General features: G+C 44.7%; 2 protein-coding genes across 9 annotated transcripts in view; one reads left to right on the top strand and one right to left on the bottom strand.

The window, feature by feature from the left end:
* LOC143185004 (uncharacterized) overlaps nucleotides 1-17,674 on the bottom strand; it is a 241,252-nt gene that overhangs the window by 106,232 nt on the left and 117,346 nt on the right. For 3 of the 6 annotated variants that reach the window (XM_076387682.1, XM_076387684.1, XM_076387678.1), the window contains exons 1-3: nucleotides 3,874-3,954; nucleotides 3,264-3,375; nucleotides 2,799-3,006 (exon numbers count right to left, since the gene is read on the bottom strand). In XM_076387682.1, the coding sequence (XP_076243797.1) occupies nucleotides 2,799-3,006; nucleotides 3,264-3,294 (239 nt within the window). In that variant the 5' untranslated portion in view covers nucleotides 3,295-3,375; nucleotides 3,874-3,954. Of the gene's footprint in view, nucleotides 1-1,512; nucleotides 1,627-2,798; nucleotides 3,007-3,263; nucleotides 3,376-3,873; nucleotides 3,955-17,674 lie in introns of those variants that run through there. The other 3 variants (XM_076387679.1, XM_076387680.1, XM_076387683.1) reach the window with 2 other exon arrangements.
* The window catches only part of Zfh2 (Zn finger homeodomain 2), an 89,012-nt gene that overhangs the window by 11,706 nt on the left and 59,632 nt on the right, over nucleotides 1-17,674 (top strand). For all 3 annotated transcript variants that reach the window (XM_076387672.1, XM_076387670.1, XM_076387673.1), the window contains one exon: nucleotides 250-697. In XM_076387672.1, the coding sequence (XP_076243787.1) occupies nucleotides 250-697 (448 nt within the window). The remainder of the gene's footprint in view (nucleotides 1-249; nucleotides 698-17,674) is intronic.

Below are 17,674 nucleotides of genomic sequence, written 5' to 3'. Positions count from 1 at the left end.
GAAGAAGATACTATGATGAGTTGGTGGAGCAAAATAAGTCCCACCAAACTATAGTACCACCTTTCTCCATTTCTCTCAGATGAGAAAAAGGGAAATTCTCCAGCAACTCTAGTCCCACATTTTCGAGTCCTCGCAAAGTAGACGCAGTACTCTAGTTAACGGTTCTAATTTGGTCCATAGACCCAGAGAAACACGTCTATCCTCTATCCTCGCGTCCCGAGCTTGCAGTCTAATCGAAACGAGTTGCAGGTTTGGTTCCAGAACGCCCGAGCAAAGGAGAAAAAAGCTAGATTGGCGGCAGGCCTGCCAGCCGAGGGCTCGGCCGTTCAGCCGCACCGCGGGCCCACTGGGCCCGACGAGTGCAGACTGTGCTCGGTTCGCTACTCGGCCAAGTCCCCGCTCCAGGAGCACGTATTCTCGCGACGACACATCGAATCGGTGCGTATCGCCGTCGAGGAAGGCAGCCTGGTGCCGCCGACGCCCGGCGCACCGATTGTCCCTGGCGGCAACAGCGGCGCGGCGAGCATCGGCAATTCGTCGGTGGTCGGGGCTAGCAACCAGCAGGCTGGCCAACAGCAACAGTCGGACGAAAACATGATGTACGGATCCTTGTTCCTCCATCCCACGGCGATGTTCCAGTCGCAGCAGCAGCAACACCCTGGCGCCGCAGCGGCTAGCACGGCTACCACCACGGCTGGTGAGTGTCTGGCTGACCTCTTAGACTCGTAAGCGACCGTCTGACCCGCGTCTCGTTCGAAATTCTGAATCCTTGGCGACGAGGAGATCGCCGAATCTTTTAGACGTCCCCGTATGTCGATGGATCGCTCTTTAACTGCCTTTTTAGGACGAGGGGAATGCACTCGCTTTTATACCGTGACACAGAATTTCGAACCTGCGCGCGTCGCGTCGTTGTATGTTGTGCACGTGCTCTTTGTTCACCGCGTGTCTACATACACACACCTGTATAATTTTGGCCCGTGTGATACTCTAGAGGGCCCGTCGAGAACTATGAAGGTTATACGAGAAATCTCGAGAGATCTTTTACATGTATAGCGCGAGTATAATATATCCAGAGCTAGGCAATACTGAAAGTTCCTATCAGATGACTATTCTAGGGTAAGAGAGAATGCGAGAGGGCGAACGAGAGAGAGAGCAAGGGATGACGAGAGTGTGAGGGAGAGAGAGGGTGCGTGAGAGAATGAACGAGAGGAAGAAGAGATGTATTCAAGTGATCATAGGAGAGCGTGCATCGAGCATTGACTTTTAAATAAACGATCGTCGTAACCGGAGAGAGAGAGATAGAAATTATTTACGAACTTTATTATTATATTTTATAATGGATCCTTAGTAATATCCATTCTCGATTATTACTCAGAACGTTTGATGCATTATAGTATAGCCAGAAAGAACGGAGAATACATTGACTTTAATTCCTACGTAGCGTAGCGAAGTATCACTCCCTCTCCTCGCTCCTTATCTTTGTTTCTCCCCCACCTTGCTCCTCGCCCCCCACTCCGTTTCGGTCCCATCATTATTATCGTTTGTCATCGTCGTCGTCATTATATCCTCGAAGCCATTCCAACACCGTGTCATCTCGCGCTCGGAGCCTCCCCTACTGTACCGTGCCTGGAAGCATTCATTGTAAATACTTCGCGAGCCCTTGTTGTTAACCGAGGCCTGGATAGGGCCCCTTTATCTCGAACGGTCCCAATTCTGGCCTCCACGAAGTACATAATTCGCTAGAGACGCGTATCTCGAAGAAAGGCAACGGCACACGTGCATGTATTTAATGTCCCTCATCGCGTTTCGATTATCATCCCCACCCCTGGGCCCCATTCAACCCCCCTCCTACTTCCTTCGCGTCGCCTAGGCCCACGAGTATCCTATTTTGCCATTCACGACGACATCGATCTTAATCAGGGCTACTACTAATTATTATTGTTTTATGCGTTAGTTATTTATGAGTTTCCCTTTGTGATAGTCACACTCTCGCCTGCCCACGCAGATCGAACGCGACTCGTACCGCAGCGCCTCTCGACCTTGAACGGCCTGAAGTGCGTCCATTTCCTTCTCGCTTCTTGTTTGTTTTTTTTTTCTTTTCGTTTCATTTTCGACTCATTTTAGTTCGCGCGAGCTCGTATTCGCAGCCGACGAGGGTGTGGCTCAGCTTCTCGCTTTTTTCTACACCGACACACGAGAGATACATACGACAGACGCGCGCGCGCGGCACAAATACGAAGATACATGAATAACACGTACACGATCATACACACACACGTATATACATACGTATACCCACATCTACACACGATCAAACAATGTTATGTATGTCAGTCCCTACTATTCTTGTGTATATAGTTTATTATTATTATTATTATTAATTATTATTAATTATTATTATTTTATATTATTAATATTATATTATTTTTCCGTTCTAGTCTAAAATAAAGCTATACTATCATAAGATTAATCTTTGGTTTTCTTCTTATTTGAAGTTTTTACCCGCCACCCACCCTCGCCCTTTACCCTCTCTTCATTCCTCTCTCCTCTTATATTAAAATTTTTTGTTTCATATACATTCAGTTGAAACATGTTTGCTAAACGATTAGCTTTGAATCGTTATGCAAATATGTGGCACAATATAATATTTATAATTATATTCAAAAAGTTGTCTATATTTTATGTTGATAAATGTATGTACTCATTTTAAATAGTAGTAAGAAATAACAAGGCATAAATAGAAGCACCAGTAATGAGTAGTAGTAATTAGAAATCAAGGGGATAAGATATATTCTTACCTTACTATTGACGGAACTGCTATGATGTGTTCTCTCCGACAGACATTAAGTAAATGACGACCCTTTAATCTTATCAGGTACTTCGCGATGTCATCTTTGAGTGGGGGGATGCTAATCACTGCTTGAATCAACATTGTTTTGAAAATTCGCAGGCCACTTCGAATGCACACAAGATGTGAGGTGCTAAACAGGTGTACAGGCAAAAAATCTGTAACAGGAATTCGGAGATTCTGTACTTCACTGACATCATTTCATAACGCGTTCTAAATATCATTCATGTTCTACATATTCGTTTTTCTAACCACTAAAAGCATAACCCCAATGTTTTATATATTGTGAAGCTATATAGAAGGATACATAGAATTCTACTAGATATTAACATAGAAATATCACCTTATATGTTTTCAAAACACACAAAAGTACGCCAAATTCACAAATACCCCAAAAAAATCATAAAAATCTTACCTTTGCGAGGAGCTCTGGACGCTGGTGTCATTCCGTTCGAAGGAAGCTGCGCGCGCAGCTTCGAGAATGCAGGGAACGTCGTTTAAAGTTCGTGTCAACTATTTTCTATTTTCTGCAACATAAAAATACAATAAAAATTGATAGGACCTATCGAGTTCTTACTACATTTTATTTCTGAAGTGGTAAAATGGCAACTGTAGTTTATGAAATGCATCATAATTTAATATATCCTATCAATTTCTGTAAAACTTTTAAAAGTGCCATTTGAATTTCGACGCCATGATACTTCACCCACCTTAGGTTCTTCCATCTAGCGAACCTCCTCCCCCAAGCAATATAAAATGATAGAAAATTGAAGAGTATAGGGAATATAATACCTAACATCAATAAAAAAGGTTATAAAAATAGAGATAGCAATCGAAATTCATTAAATCTGTATAAAGTTATTCAGACATATGAAAATATTAGTTGAAATGTATCGACAGATATTCGCGCTATAGCGGGCGAGGAGTCAAAATTTTTCAAGCAAGTTTTAATTATTAAAATTATCAATATTAAGGTAAATTTTTCATTAAATGTGTAATATTATATTCAAATTAAGGATACGTACCCTTGTGACTACTCAGAAATTGTCAGGAACAGGAATTAGATGCGTTTAACTGGACAAGAAATACACTCGTCTAACCCCAGGGCATCCTGGAACGGAATGACACTGTGCGCAATTTAATTGCGCAATATGGCTACCTAGTTCGGCAATGGAGGCAAATTTAAATTTGAATTTCAATCATAATGGGCACTATAATCGCTTTTTATAGTATCTGGGTAAAGATGGAAACGCAAGAGGAATAGTAATGGTGTTCTAGAGTCGTAAACAGCGTAGAAAAAATATAGAAATATGAAAAAATAATTCAAAACTTAAGAAACAGGAATATTCAACAGCCAACAGATATAGAAGACTAACTTCTATAGTTTATCTTTCTCATAATTTGAATTTATTTTACCTTAAAACATGACTCCCATAAAAATGTTCATTCTCTCATAAAATCATCAAATTCTTGGTTACACTATCAATCTATTACTTCTTACAGTAGTAACTGTAACTTGAGCTCTCAATGTAATCAGTAAATCAGCCTACCCATTCAGGTTTCTTCACTCACAGAGTCTATTTACTTATTGCTTCATTATCATCTAGACAAGGCAATCAGGACACATGAAACCTCTGCTCTTTCCTACTTACAACTCAGGCTTGTGCCTACGTCTGTATCATACTCAATACCCTCCACTTTTAAGTGCTACTTATAAGACGTTATCCTAAGCCAAGTCGGCTGGATTAGACCCTGCTGCCCATAAATTATTTTATCAACAACCCTTTCGTATTAGAGCGCAACTTACATTTCAGCGACTCGTACCAGCCCAAGGGCCTCAGGTTCATTGACCCTGATCGTTGCGTGATCCACAGCCAAGTTTCCAAGGTTTTGTCGATCAACTGGCCGATAATTAGTCGCGCTGCTTTTTGGAGGCGTCACCGCCGCAACAATAGAGGCGATCTATACGCGACGATGCGTGAGGAGGTGGATGATTGCAGGGACCATTGTGCTCGCGGTCACAGTCGCTGCTACCGACACCACCTCCACGAAATTCCCTAAGCGACGCGATTGACGCGCTGAATGGGGCGCGGGGAAAGAAAAAGAGAACAAAGGGCTGGGATATTCGCTCGGAAAATTGATTCCTCAGTGACGACGCGTTTGATCTATCCATTTTCTCACCCTTTTACCGAACATCGTGTACCTGCAGAATATTTCCCCTTAGCAAACATCCAGTAAGGTAAATATCCTACTACCTAAACACTAACACTAGTTTTGTTTCATTTAAAGCTTAAATTCAACTATAATTAAGAATAAAAAATAGTACTCATCCTAAGCTAGTATAATCATATTTCCCACCTTTCTCATTGTAATAACACCAAACCCAAACTCACCTCCTACAACGCAGCTCGACCAATTCTGCCACTGCCTAAGACCCAGAACTACCCAACAACCATACGGAAAGTGTGCACAGTAAAATAAACATATCAAAGCCCGCGAAGATGAATGCAGGAGCGTTTTAAAATGACAATACCTGGAGCAACAGTGCAGCCAGCGTCTCTCGGTCCAAAGGAAGACTGCCACGTGTCCTCGCGGCCAAATGTCTCTCTCATCTATGCGTCGACAGAAGGGGTGGCTCGTAGTAGACGGCGCGTAAAAAAGCAGAGTCTGGTCGAAATTCACGTCGCGAACCCTTTGAAGGCGGCTCGTCCTTCCGGCTCGTGGCGGGCCACGTGTCGGTGGCTTGGCGTCGTTTCGAAAACCGTATGCTAATGCGAGAGGTGGCGTCCGGGGTCGCTTTGCCGCGACACGGAATACCGGTACACGCTTTGCACCGTCGGGGAACGATTATACTTGCGATTCGTGAAATTATGCAAAACACACGGCGTGCCGCGGCAAAGAACGACTCGCGTGCGCGCCGAGGGTGTGCGAGCAGCACGGTAGGCACGTGGCCTCGCCGAGGGAATGCAAATGATAACTTCTCTCGAGGGTTGGACGCGGCTCTTTGTCCAGGGACGTCGGATCGCGGGGAAATCGCGCGGAGAAATGCGTGCCGGGGTGTGGAACCTCTGGCGTCGAGTTTGCGCTGCAATTAACCAAGGAAATGATAGCGAGGGCCACCCCCGAGGTGGCTGGTTCGAGGGCGATTCTAATTTGATTGGTCGGTCTGCTTTGGGTAATCGTGGTTGCGTTTTGTGAACGCTGATGGGACAATGGGTTGCAGGAAGGAATACTGTGCAGGGCTTGCAAAGGGAAAAAATGCGGATCTATAGGATTAGAGTAGATAAGACAGCTTTCACGGGTGAAAATGTTAAGCTGAAATTAATGAAGTGTCTTGTAGAATTGGTCTGATTTCTAATTTAAAATGGAATACTTGAAGAGGAATATTTATGTGTCTCAGTCTGTTCATTATCAGAGGCCTAACTGTTTGGACAATATTTTACTGAAATCTCACCCTCTGATTTCTCAGCGCGTCTAGTGTTCACACTGGACCATCCCACGCAGCCTATGTCTCACATTCGAAAGAGTTCCACGTGGAAAGCTATAAAAGAGCGGAGCTGTGTCTGTGTCGGGGACGGCGGCAAGTTGGAATTAGCATGCCGCGAGGCACATTCGGCCGTTCCTTTTTCTCGTGCACCGCGCCGTCGGGAACCCTCGCGGGCTTCGTTTATTCGCCTTTAATCCCTTTGGATCCAGCGGTCAGCTCCGTGGTGGCTGCGGCGGAGGAGTACCTCGAATCGTCTCTCCCGCTTTCTGCCTCTTTTCCCTCCCCCCCTCGCGATCCCCCGTCGGCGTTCCTGTCCCTCTCCTTTCTTCTGCCGTGTCCCAGGCCATATGTTACCCGATCCACGGCGAAGCTATTAATTATATCGATCTATATAGGCTGCGTAGTTAGCCGTAGCAGCGAAAAGCAGTACCAGGCCCCGCGAAGCTTTATGGTTCTCCTCTCCCTCCCTCGTCGATCGTTTCTCTTCCCCCGACTCGTGTGCGCGCTCTCGCTCGCTCCGACAACAGGGTGAGAACGTAAAAAAATGCCGGAGCCTCGCTCGTTGCACAGAAATACATAAAACCTCGGCAGAGGCATAAATCATTTGGGCCCGGGGTGGAGGAACTATTATGTGACTCATGGCTCGTGGGTCACGGAGATGAGAGCGGGATCCGAGAGAACGAGGGCCGAAAAAAATCCTGTTTAGAGGGGGTGAGAGAGAGTTCAACCCCGGGGGCCACGGCGACCGTTTCACGCGTGCCTTTTTTCAACCAAGAGATTGCTACACGATTGGCTCCGTTTATCTGTTAATTGCGTTCTGGGGATAGTCATCTGTCCCTGTTTCTCTCTGAGTCACGATGTTATACAATTTTTCGTGCCAAATTTACGTCTTCATTCTAGAATTTCACAGTCGACTCTAGTACTAGCTATGCTGAACGAAACACAGCAACACTACCAGAGCTCGATTTTGCATTAGGTAGACAGAGACACGCAATGGTGCGTATTCTTTCAGAGCATGGCTAGCAGTAGAATCATCTGTGATAATTATTATTTATTTTCATGAGAGAAGCCCTGAAATTCTTCTTAATAAAAATCGGCTACAGTAATTCTCGCATCCCAGAATATTAATTTAGAAAAAATATTTAAATACTGCGCCTTTGTTGAAATATTACCACTAGCTAAAAAAATCAGTGAGAGTATTTCAAAGGTACCTTATTGGATCGGTTCGATCTCTCGCGTGGGCAAAGCCATCCTCGTTCACTTTCGCCGCGCGCGAGCGTCGCCGCGAGGAATTCCAGGGAGGACTTCTTTTGGCCCTCGGCTCCGACAGACTCCGCGTCGGACGAGGCGCTGAGAGGAGCTGGCGCGAAACGAGTCACGAGAGCATTCGTGGATAACCTAGTAAAAGTAGTCAACTACACAGGGCTCGGAGACTCTCTTCCCTTGGTCGTCGTTTTTTCGAAGGCGCTACTGGAATCCGGCAAAAAACTCACGAGTCGACTACTGGTCGCTCTAATACCTGTGGTGCGCCACGTTATTTTCAACGCCAGCCACAGTTTCACGAGAAAAAGATTCAATCTTTTCTTGAACTAGCTTCCTCGAGGTCAGTCATAAGCTAATTATGCAGCGACTCAAAATTTATTTATAGATCAAAAATTACACGATTATAGAATTCTCAAAAATATTAGACATAGACCTTTTGTATTACAAATAAAAAAATTGAACAAGAGTTAACTGAAGAAAATAGTAGTTCTCATTCTATAAATTAAAAATACCACAAGGAATGATTCATTAAAAAATAGTTGCTACACGTGAGTTTCTTCCACAATTTAAAATACCAGTTTCGAAGCAGGTTATCAATTCTGCCTCGGTCGAGATTGAGAGGAATTGGAGCTCCGCGTTGTCTGAGATTAGAAAGAGATCGTTGGTGATCGACTCTAGCCGCTTTTGGAGACCTCAACGCCTCGAGAGCGATTTGGGACGAGGATGGGCAGCAAGTAGCGCGATCAAAGATTGCTCGGCCGGCGAAACTCGTTAGAAAAATTGCTTCGGTAGGAGGGCCAGACGCCAAGTGAAATGCTCGTAATTCCCTTCGGTGAATTATACTCTCTGTTTCGCTTTTCTCTCGTCGATGTAATTGTTTCGCAGAAATGTCGGAGTCGCGCGTCTCGGCCGAACCAGTTCTCCTCTCGTTTCGCTGGATTTATAAACGAACCATTCCAGCGATTCGAATCTATTATGCTTGGCTGATGAAAAGCAAAGAGAAGAGATGAGTTCGTAGAAATGGGTGATTTTTTCTAGGGAAAATTATTTTGAATGCTTTTCAATTACTTTAAAGGAAAATAAGAACGAAAGTAAGGAAATGAAAGTATTGTCTCGAGATATATTAATTTGAAGATTATAATAAATGCAATTTTTAAGGTTCAGAAAATTTAAAATAGATAGGAATATTTCGAGAAAATACAAATGTCCAAAAGACGCCTCTGAGAAGTCCAGTGTTAAAAGATATTTATAAGTCTTTTAGACGTCCATGTAGTGTACCTTTAAGACGTCTTGTGGACCTAAATTTCGCAAGTCTTTAAGACACTCAAATTATATCGTAAGACGTTCAAGCATGAGATGAACATAAAATAAACGTCTTCCAGACGTCACGTGCTATCTGGGTAGTAGTTCTGCTTTCAGAGTAAACGCTTTTGGAAACAGTCACGCGTCTTTTCCGCGTGAATTCCATTTCCAGCGTCGTTCCATGGAAACGAGGGTTCGGCCACGCCACTGCGCGCAATCACCTTCCGCGAAATTAATAAAAATTGCGACAATAATTCATCACCGCTCCAACACGGCCTGCTGTCGTGCAAAAATCCCGCCGCAATTGTGCGTGGATGATGCCAAGGCGACCGAATTGTTACGGGCGAAGAACGATGGTACCATAAACTCCGCGAAGGCAACACGGCGCGACGAGTTATGGCAATGGTGCCGGGAGTTCCACGCATGACTCGGCACGACGAGTACCGATGGGCCTTGAAGCGATCGAAAAAAGAGTAAAGTCGCCCGGTGACTTGATGCGTACAGAGCAGCGAGCTGTAGAAAAGAATCGGACGTTAATTACGAAGCGTTTTCACCATTCCATTAATTACCAATTCGGTGTAAATACACTTCAATGTTAAATAATTCAGCGGAAAATGTAATTGTTCTGTATGCATAAAATTTGTCGATCGGTTTGATCACTTACGAATGACCCGAACAATAACGTTATACACTGGTATTAATTTATCATTAGTTCGTGTATTATTGGGAATGTTTACGGACTCGAACTTCATCCAACGTCACAGTATGATTGTATTGAATAATAGAAAAGTGGTACGAGCGCCTCGCATGCGAAGGTATCTGCATTTAAATCTACCTGTCAGTGCAATCAAAGATCGCTTGTGTCGAACTCTGTCATTTGTATACAAGACGCGACATCGACCGCACGTGGCATAAATCGTCCTTCGAGTCGGTATTTAATAGAAGCTCAGGATATGTATCTAAATCACGCTATTCACGATGCCAGGGAACGTCTTGAAAATTTTTATTGTCCCACTTGAGACCTAGATGCGAGATCGAGGGATGGGGAAAATGATAAAAGTTGAATGGACCCGAAATTACATTACAAATTTTCAAACATCTTAATAATGAATCAAAATCGAATTTTCAAATTTTTCAACAATGTAAAGAAATATTCTTCTACCCTATTCCTCCATTTTAGACTCATCACTTCATTAACGACACCTCTTAATCACCTCAATTAAGCCTCCTTGGGAAGCAAGAGATCACGTAGCAGGAGTAACTCATCCTCCAAACGAGGTCTCGCTATAAACTCGCCTGCAATGAGCAGCAATCCTAAAGCGAGTAGACATTGCACTCCAGACCTCTTTAGTATCTCACCCCCTCCGACCTCTCGAGTCCCCAACACGCATCTCTTTAAATTTCAATAACACCAGCATCGCGGCAAGCTCGTCGATCACAGTTCCTTTAGTCAAGCTCGAAGTTCCTTCTTATCAAACGAAAAATCATCCTCCAGAGCGCTGTCACGGGCCCTCGATCAGGCCCAAGTATCGCGCGATGCCATTTATCATTCCCTTCGCCTAGGACTTTTTCCCAGCCGCATGAACGCCGCTGTCAATTGATCCGCGTGATGTAGCCGCGATGAAAGTTAATCTGGCGATTGTCAGCGTTGCACGAGGGGCCCCGATCGTTGTTTCGGCCCGATCCAGCTCGTTAGGATCGGTCTTCTTGCCAATCGAGGAGAGGACCGTACCTGCCTCTCTGCCCCCCTCCTTCTATTCCCTTGTCGAGAGGCAGCTTCATCCTGAATGGTGGCGCGGAATGCAGTAAAGCAAATAGGCTCAGACTCGCGGGCGAATAGCTAATTACGCTTCTTGGCATTCCTGTTTCTGGTTAGCCGAGCCAGCAGCAGAGCGCACCGAGGAAGCAGGCGAGCCTTGGTCAGAGGGAATTACAAGCTAATCCTGAACTCGTAGGAGGACACGAGCGACCGCGGTCACCCGAACCCTTCCCCGAGGACTCTTCTTCGCCCTCCTCCTCCACCCCCGCCTGGTTCAGCTTCCTACGTTTCCCTTCTGGCTGGCGTAATGACGTTGTTTAATGTTTAATCATAGCCGCCGCGCACTCCGAGTATAATCAGAGTATAATTCAAGCAACAACATCAACCACCGTCAGCTGGCGACGTTGGCAGAAGAACTGTGGTCGTTCTAGGGCCCACTCTGGAGATACAGGACTTGTCGAGCACTTGGATACGTGGGGCTCTTTATTGTGGGCTGGCTCAGATGTGTGTCGAGTCCTCTGACGTGAACTTGGGGTTGTGAAAAGTTGGGAGTGATGTGAGGTCCTCATTTTACTGATAATTTGATGGGTTCTTCGAAGGGATGTTAAAGGATCGTTCTGGGGATCTGAATTACTATGCTTGTGAGTTGGAATTTGAAAATTTGAATACTTGAGCATTGAGATACTGAAAAGCTGGAATATTGAAGACTTTTAAAATTGAAATCCTTGTAAAATTGTCCAACTTAAAATGATATAGTAGTTGAGCTGTTAAAGACATAAGTGATAGCAAAAAATTGCTATGAACGTGACAATCAGTGGCATTTCCTCGTCTGGTTCTCCTTGTACAGTATGTAATTGTATCTCCACTAATTTGGAGCAGGTTCCCCGACTGTCGTTTCCCCTTTCACGGCGCAACAGAGGGCGTAACAATCCTTCGTGTTGTCCTAACTCGCTTATAATAACTCCGCCAGTCGGATAATGACGAGCCAGTCTTGCCATTATTGTTTCTGCGGCAGGTTGCTCGACTGCCGCCTCTGTCCACAATTATTTAGATAATTCACCTCGCCGCTGTTGTTCCAGTGTGACAAACGCGCTCCGCTCTCGGCTCTGCACCCTTGAATTTGAAAGTGAAATCGTCCCTCCGTCGACAGCCATTTGCGCCCCCTCCTCCTTCCCAGTGGAGTCGGGAGAGGAATTCTGTGGATCGTTTTAATGAAATTATTCGAGACGATGGTCATTGGAATTACGAACATTAGTTTAGTTCCTCAATTGCTTTATTTAATAGACCAGAGAAGTCTGTAAAATGGTAATTATTCGAGTCTTTTTCTCGACTCCATTTTTAGAGATATGGTTTTAAGGAAATTGCAATTTTTCTGCGACTTAGAATCCTTCAATTGTTTAATATTCCAAAGAATTTTATCACATAAAATGTCCTAGAGAGTTTAAAAAAATGTATAATGTAGTTTATTACTCTTTGACACTCACAAAAGCTAAAATTTCAAGGGTTTGCCGTTTCCTTAATAACGCCCACTCTTATATGGAACTTTCAACATGAATCACAGTCGAAGATAAATAATTGAGCAGATTTATAGATAGATGTTTTCGCGACCTTGTTGGTGGAAGTTAGACTGGATATTTGCTGGACGCGAATCGTCCAGAGAATCGAAGAAAGGAATTAAAGATGGCTGTGATTGCCATTGGATCGCCGCCAGAAACGTCGAACGTAACGAAGTTTTTCGAGCTTGCCCGCGTCGATAAGAGATCCAATGGGGTTGGGAGGGGGTGGAAGGGGCGCGTCGCATATTAGGAATTCATATCTTGGCTGGAGGGGGAGGCTTCTCAAGTGTGATCAATACGGAGTTATTCTTATAAACAGCGATACTCAATCCCAGCCAGAAAGAAATTCTCTTGTAACGAAATTCCTCTTGTAATTCCCCTGACAATATTACATAAATATTAAAAAAGTTAAAGAATCTCTGGATAAAAAATTACCTTCAATAAATAAGCACACTATTGTTTCATAAAAAATTGATCAACCAGACTACAATATTTTAATTGCAATGTTTTTTCTAATTTAATAATAATTCATATCAACAAGCTCATAGCGAACTACTATCGTATTTGGTTTGATTGTCAAACTTATTCATAGGTCAGTAGGAAAACCGATATGAGAACCATCCTCGAGTGGTTTTTTCGCGAAACATCGAATTTTCTTGGCATTCCAATCTTCTTTAGCTTCGAAGTCTGCTCAGTGGTTGAATTGTAAGCAGGGGTTGCAGACGTACATTAATAACCGAAAGATACGTATCTGCTGCATCCCTTCCCTGGAACAAGGAGATACATCCCTCATATAAATGTGTGGCTAACAGACGAAAGCTTGCGCGGAGCTTGTTAGGAAGAAACGAGCAAGCTCTTCTGGCAATTTTTCCTGGTTATTTTCGGGGCATCTTCCGACTTTTCCCCTTTTATGCTGAACTGTCTTTTCGTTAACGTCCAAGCTGTTCCTTCGTTGAATTTGTACGAAGATGCTTTACACTGTGATTTTACGAACAGAATTATCCTTTGGAGCTTTGAGTTCTTGAAAATGGAGTATTAGAAAGTTTGACTTATTTAAAAATTAAAGAATTCTATCTTGATCCCATTATCGATGCATCGCGCATAATCAAAGAAGGGGATTAAATTCTTCTGATTAGAAACGCAATCAGGATTTGAGGATACGGTTCCGCGGTTTCTAGAGTTCACCGTGGCTGCCTGTAAAGGCGTGGAGCGTGTAACTGGAGTATTCAAAGAGCAATTTACAGAGACGTCGAGCGATCTTCAGTTCCCCACGCCCAGTGGATCTCCCGCAATCAGCCTGACCGTAAAGACTCGCGATCAAAATAATTACCTTGCATATATTACGCCAATCAGAGCCCGCCAAACATGGGTAATCCGAGTTTTCCACGATGCTAGATCGCTTCCAGGTCATAAATCTCAATCCCATCATGTTTTCGCGTATAAAAGATTAAGATCTTCGGATTAGAGTTACATAAAGGCCTGGGAGTCGGATTAACTTTGTTCTTTGATAATAATTTCCGTGGGAGTTGCGGGATCAGAAAAATCAAGAAAATTAAAATTACTTCTTGTCAATTGTACACACAAGAGGTATAAAAAAAGCAGTAAATGTAGCAATATACGCGTATCTTAGAATCACATCAATCTCTTCCATGAAACATTAATGTAAATTATCGTCATTTCTCCCAGCAGTACTTGTTTAATTGCTCCCTACTACATTCGAGTACACATAATTGCCTTTTACATGCAATCTTATAGAGTTGGATTAGAATAAGTGATCACCCCATCGCAAGATTAATGCCCCTATTCCATAGACCCATGAGACGTTAAAGACTAGTCAAAATACCATAAGAATAAATTATACTCTAACCCAGGATGCCACGACAAAGTGTATCCAAGATGTATCAATAATGCTTCTCCCTGGCAAACAATGAACAAATTTATAGCAAACGTTCAATCTTCCTTCAAAACTCATCTAAGCGCAGAAAAGAAGGAGCATCTTACGAAACGTATGACCGAAGCCATCAGCGATGATACATCCTCCCTGTCGGCCTTAAATCACACATTCTGTTACGCGAGTCCTATCGCTCATCCGACCAAACGTTCCATTACAGCGCCAAAATCCACACCTCCCCTTGCCATCGATATTATTCAAAGCATCCAGAATGTTTCATAGAATAAAATATCCCCGGCGTATAGATGACCCGAATTACCGCGATCAAAGGGGATATCGCCTGGCGAACAATGGCACATACAATGCACGGCCGCAATTATCCCGGCGCATAGCAAGTAACCCAGGGCATTATCTGTAATTATGCGTTTCTTGCACTACCAGTCGCGAATGATAAATGGCGGCCGAACAGGAAGAGACGATTCCGTTCTATGTAACGATCATTTATACAAGCTGTACGTAAATCCCCACCAGGTCGAGATTAGACAGATATTTCAAGTACACTCTTACTTCGTAACCAAAAGTATATATACGACTACATGGTGATCAATTTATTTGGAAACCCTCCGAGTGTGAGCAGCGTTTATTCTAAATGCTGTTTGGATTGTGAGTACTGCCAACATTTGTTAGAGGGTTTCCAGTTAAACTGATCATCCTGTATATGAATAGTGTTGCTGAGGAGGCTCAAGGTTTGAAGAATATTTCAATTCAGAGCTAGAAGGTTTTAGAGTTTCTGGACCCTTCACTCAAACTCATTCAAAAATCCCTATATCTGTTTCTAACAGATTTAATACAGACCTCTATACAAAGAGTGGCAAATGAAAACTTAAAATAAGTGGAGTCAAGCCAACCTCTGACTCGAAATATTTATTTCAACCTGGCTGGATCATATTCTGATTGAGACAGTAAACGCTCAACCACCGTTCGCGATTGAAGAAGCTCTCCTCGGAGCGGCTTCGCGGGATTTTCAAACGAGACAGGGTTTCCAAGTCCGAACGATAATGCGTCCAGCTGCATATCATTAAAACGTTCGTCATCGTCTGGTAGCACAGGGTAGAGGGGTAGGGGAACGCGGAATGCGGCCAGAAGAAATAAATTCGTGCCCCTCTCGGGAGAGCGCAGAGTGTCGGGGGCCCAGGCGGGGCCCTAACAAGGGAAAAAGGGTTCGGAAAGGATTTCGAGCGAGCGAACGTCTATCGTGCGCGCATTATACGCGGCCACGAAAAAAACCGCCCGCCTGCGTCCACGCACTCGGGGCCCCGAGCCTAGAGGGGGCCTCTGTCCTTCTGGCAGGATCAAAAAGAGGACGCGATCGCTAATAATATCGGTGGAAGGCCAAGAATCCGCAAAGAGACGCTCGTCTGCGTGGCGAGCCGCCCGTAAATCTGCCCGCGTCACAGGCCCGAAGACGCGACGCCGAGTACAGCTTCGTCCATCTGTCTATCCGCTTCTTCGCTCCCTGCCAGAGAACGTTCGTGACGGTTCGAGCCGACAATTATCGAAACGCGGGTTTCGGGGAAGGATTAGGGGAGCGTGTTAACTGGGGATACTGAAAGGGGGTGGAAATGGTATTCCAGGGTGGGGGTTGATGCTGGTGGTAGAGAGTAAAGTAAAAGCGAGGGGAGAATGTGTTGAGGAGAAGAGTAGAGCTTCTGCAACTTGAGGAAAGAGGGAAAAATAGGATAATTATTGTGTGGTAAAAGGTGGGTCTGTTCTGCAACCTAGCTCCAGAGATTGACCCTTGATTAGTACAATCTCATGTAAATTGTCAATCATTTCACTAGATTGAGCTTTAGAGTCGTGAAAGGTGCATAGACTAGAGAGATCTACTATAATTCTTAAAGATTAAGTTCTTGAAGTTCTAGACCTACTAAAGAAACTAAAATGAAGTAACTCATATCATGGTCAATCTACCAGCAAATATGTGTCCATTATCCAGCTCAAATCCAGAGCTAGCCCTTCTCGAGACCCAGACGTATCCCCCTCGATCCCCAAATCTGGACTCACCCCAAGTGCTCTCTAAAAGTCATACTCATCAAGATTCCCAATTCAGAGCATCGTGGTGCAAGTTGAACGAACCTGATAGCGCAGTGCATTCGGTTTCTCCTTCGAGCAGCGATGAAGAGCGGGTCCGTTGATGCTCGGGGCGGAATTTGGAGCGCGCGAAAAATCCATGCAACGCGGCGAGAGGGGGATCGCGACGGTTACGCCCCTGGAAAGAGGTGGTCGCGATCCACGGTAGGAAGGAAGCGCAAATACTGGGATTGGTTCCCGCGTACACGAGACAGAGGTTCGAGTCTCGGTACCAAGAGAGTGCCCGCGACGTGGCTCCTTCTCCTTCCTCGGCACCGTCCTCCTCCTCGACCTCGGTCCTCCACCTCCGTTCAGCTCAGTCCTCCACCACCGCTTCCTCGTCCTCCTCCTCCGCTGGTGGGGACAGATTTCCTCTTGGCGCGTCGCGAACCACGTTGCGCTATACATTTCTCCAACCGCCGCGTCGTTTCCTTGCCTACTGCTCTAGCAGGGTTCAAGGACTCCATTTCGAGGAACGGGGAATCCCCTTGTCTTCGCCTGCCATCAGCCGAGGAGCGTTAACCCCATTACCCTCTCGCGTCAATCCCTCCGCGAGAGCTATCAGTCTTGGGCTATTAAGGATTGATTTACGCCTCGTGCAGCTCTGGCGTCGCTAACTCTCAGAGCAGTTCAGTGTCGAGAAAAATGCCATCGCCTGACCGTTCGAGGCGTTTAGCAGCTCCGAGAGGAGCATCTGCCATGGTGATGGTTTTCGACCGCGTGGAAAAGCAGTTTAGAGGTACTGCCCCGTGGATCTCGGTTCGGTGACAGTTCGCGACGTATGATAGAGACGTCAAGATTGTTTTCGTGAAAAATAATTTCAGGCAATGACTGTCGCTGTTAGTCGGCAACCTTCGGCGAAGAAAATGTGTGGATGTAGACAGCCGTTACGGTGATGGCCTGTGACACGAGGCTGATGGCACATGAACCGATCCTAAATCATTTTCTTTTGCCGAGGATTAATGGGCTTTCGCCGTTCTTTACGGTCCCCTGCTGATTGTCGCTACTCCACGGGAAGATTATGATGACGTTCGCTTTAACGTTCCCTGCTCTGCCCGATGTTACCGTTCTGCTGCCTTTGTTCGGCTCGAGGGAGAGATGTCTGAGAGATGTCTTAGATGTGGGTCAATGAAGGAGTGCTGGAATCGTTTTGGGGCTCTCAATGTGCTCCAAGATAGTTATTGGCGTTCTTTATTTTCATTTCAAGCACAGGGAGCTTTGTATAGGACACTTAGCCAGTTTACTCCAGTTTTGAAAAATGAGAATATGTAAAGGTGCAAATATATAAGAGTTCGCGAACTGTTTGCGAACAGTAAGAAAATTCAATTTTTTAGAAACTGTCTGTTCGCATACTGTTCTTAGTATTCGTGGAAAAATAGAGTAAAGGTGATAAAAAGTTTGTGAACTGTTCGCTGGTGTATATCCAGCTTAATAGTGG

This window comes from Calliopsis andreniformis, chromosome 10, assembly GCF_051401765.1.
Source record: "Calliopsis andreniformis isolate RMS-2024a chromosome 10, iyCalAndr_principal, whole genome shotgun sequence".
Taxonomy (NCBI): Eukaryota; Metazoa; Arthropoda; class Insecta; order Hymenoptera; family Andrenidae; genus Calliopsis; species Calliopsis andreniformis.
This window is presented reverse-complemented; position numbering and strand designations above follow the sequence as displayed.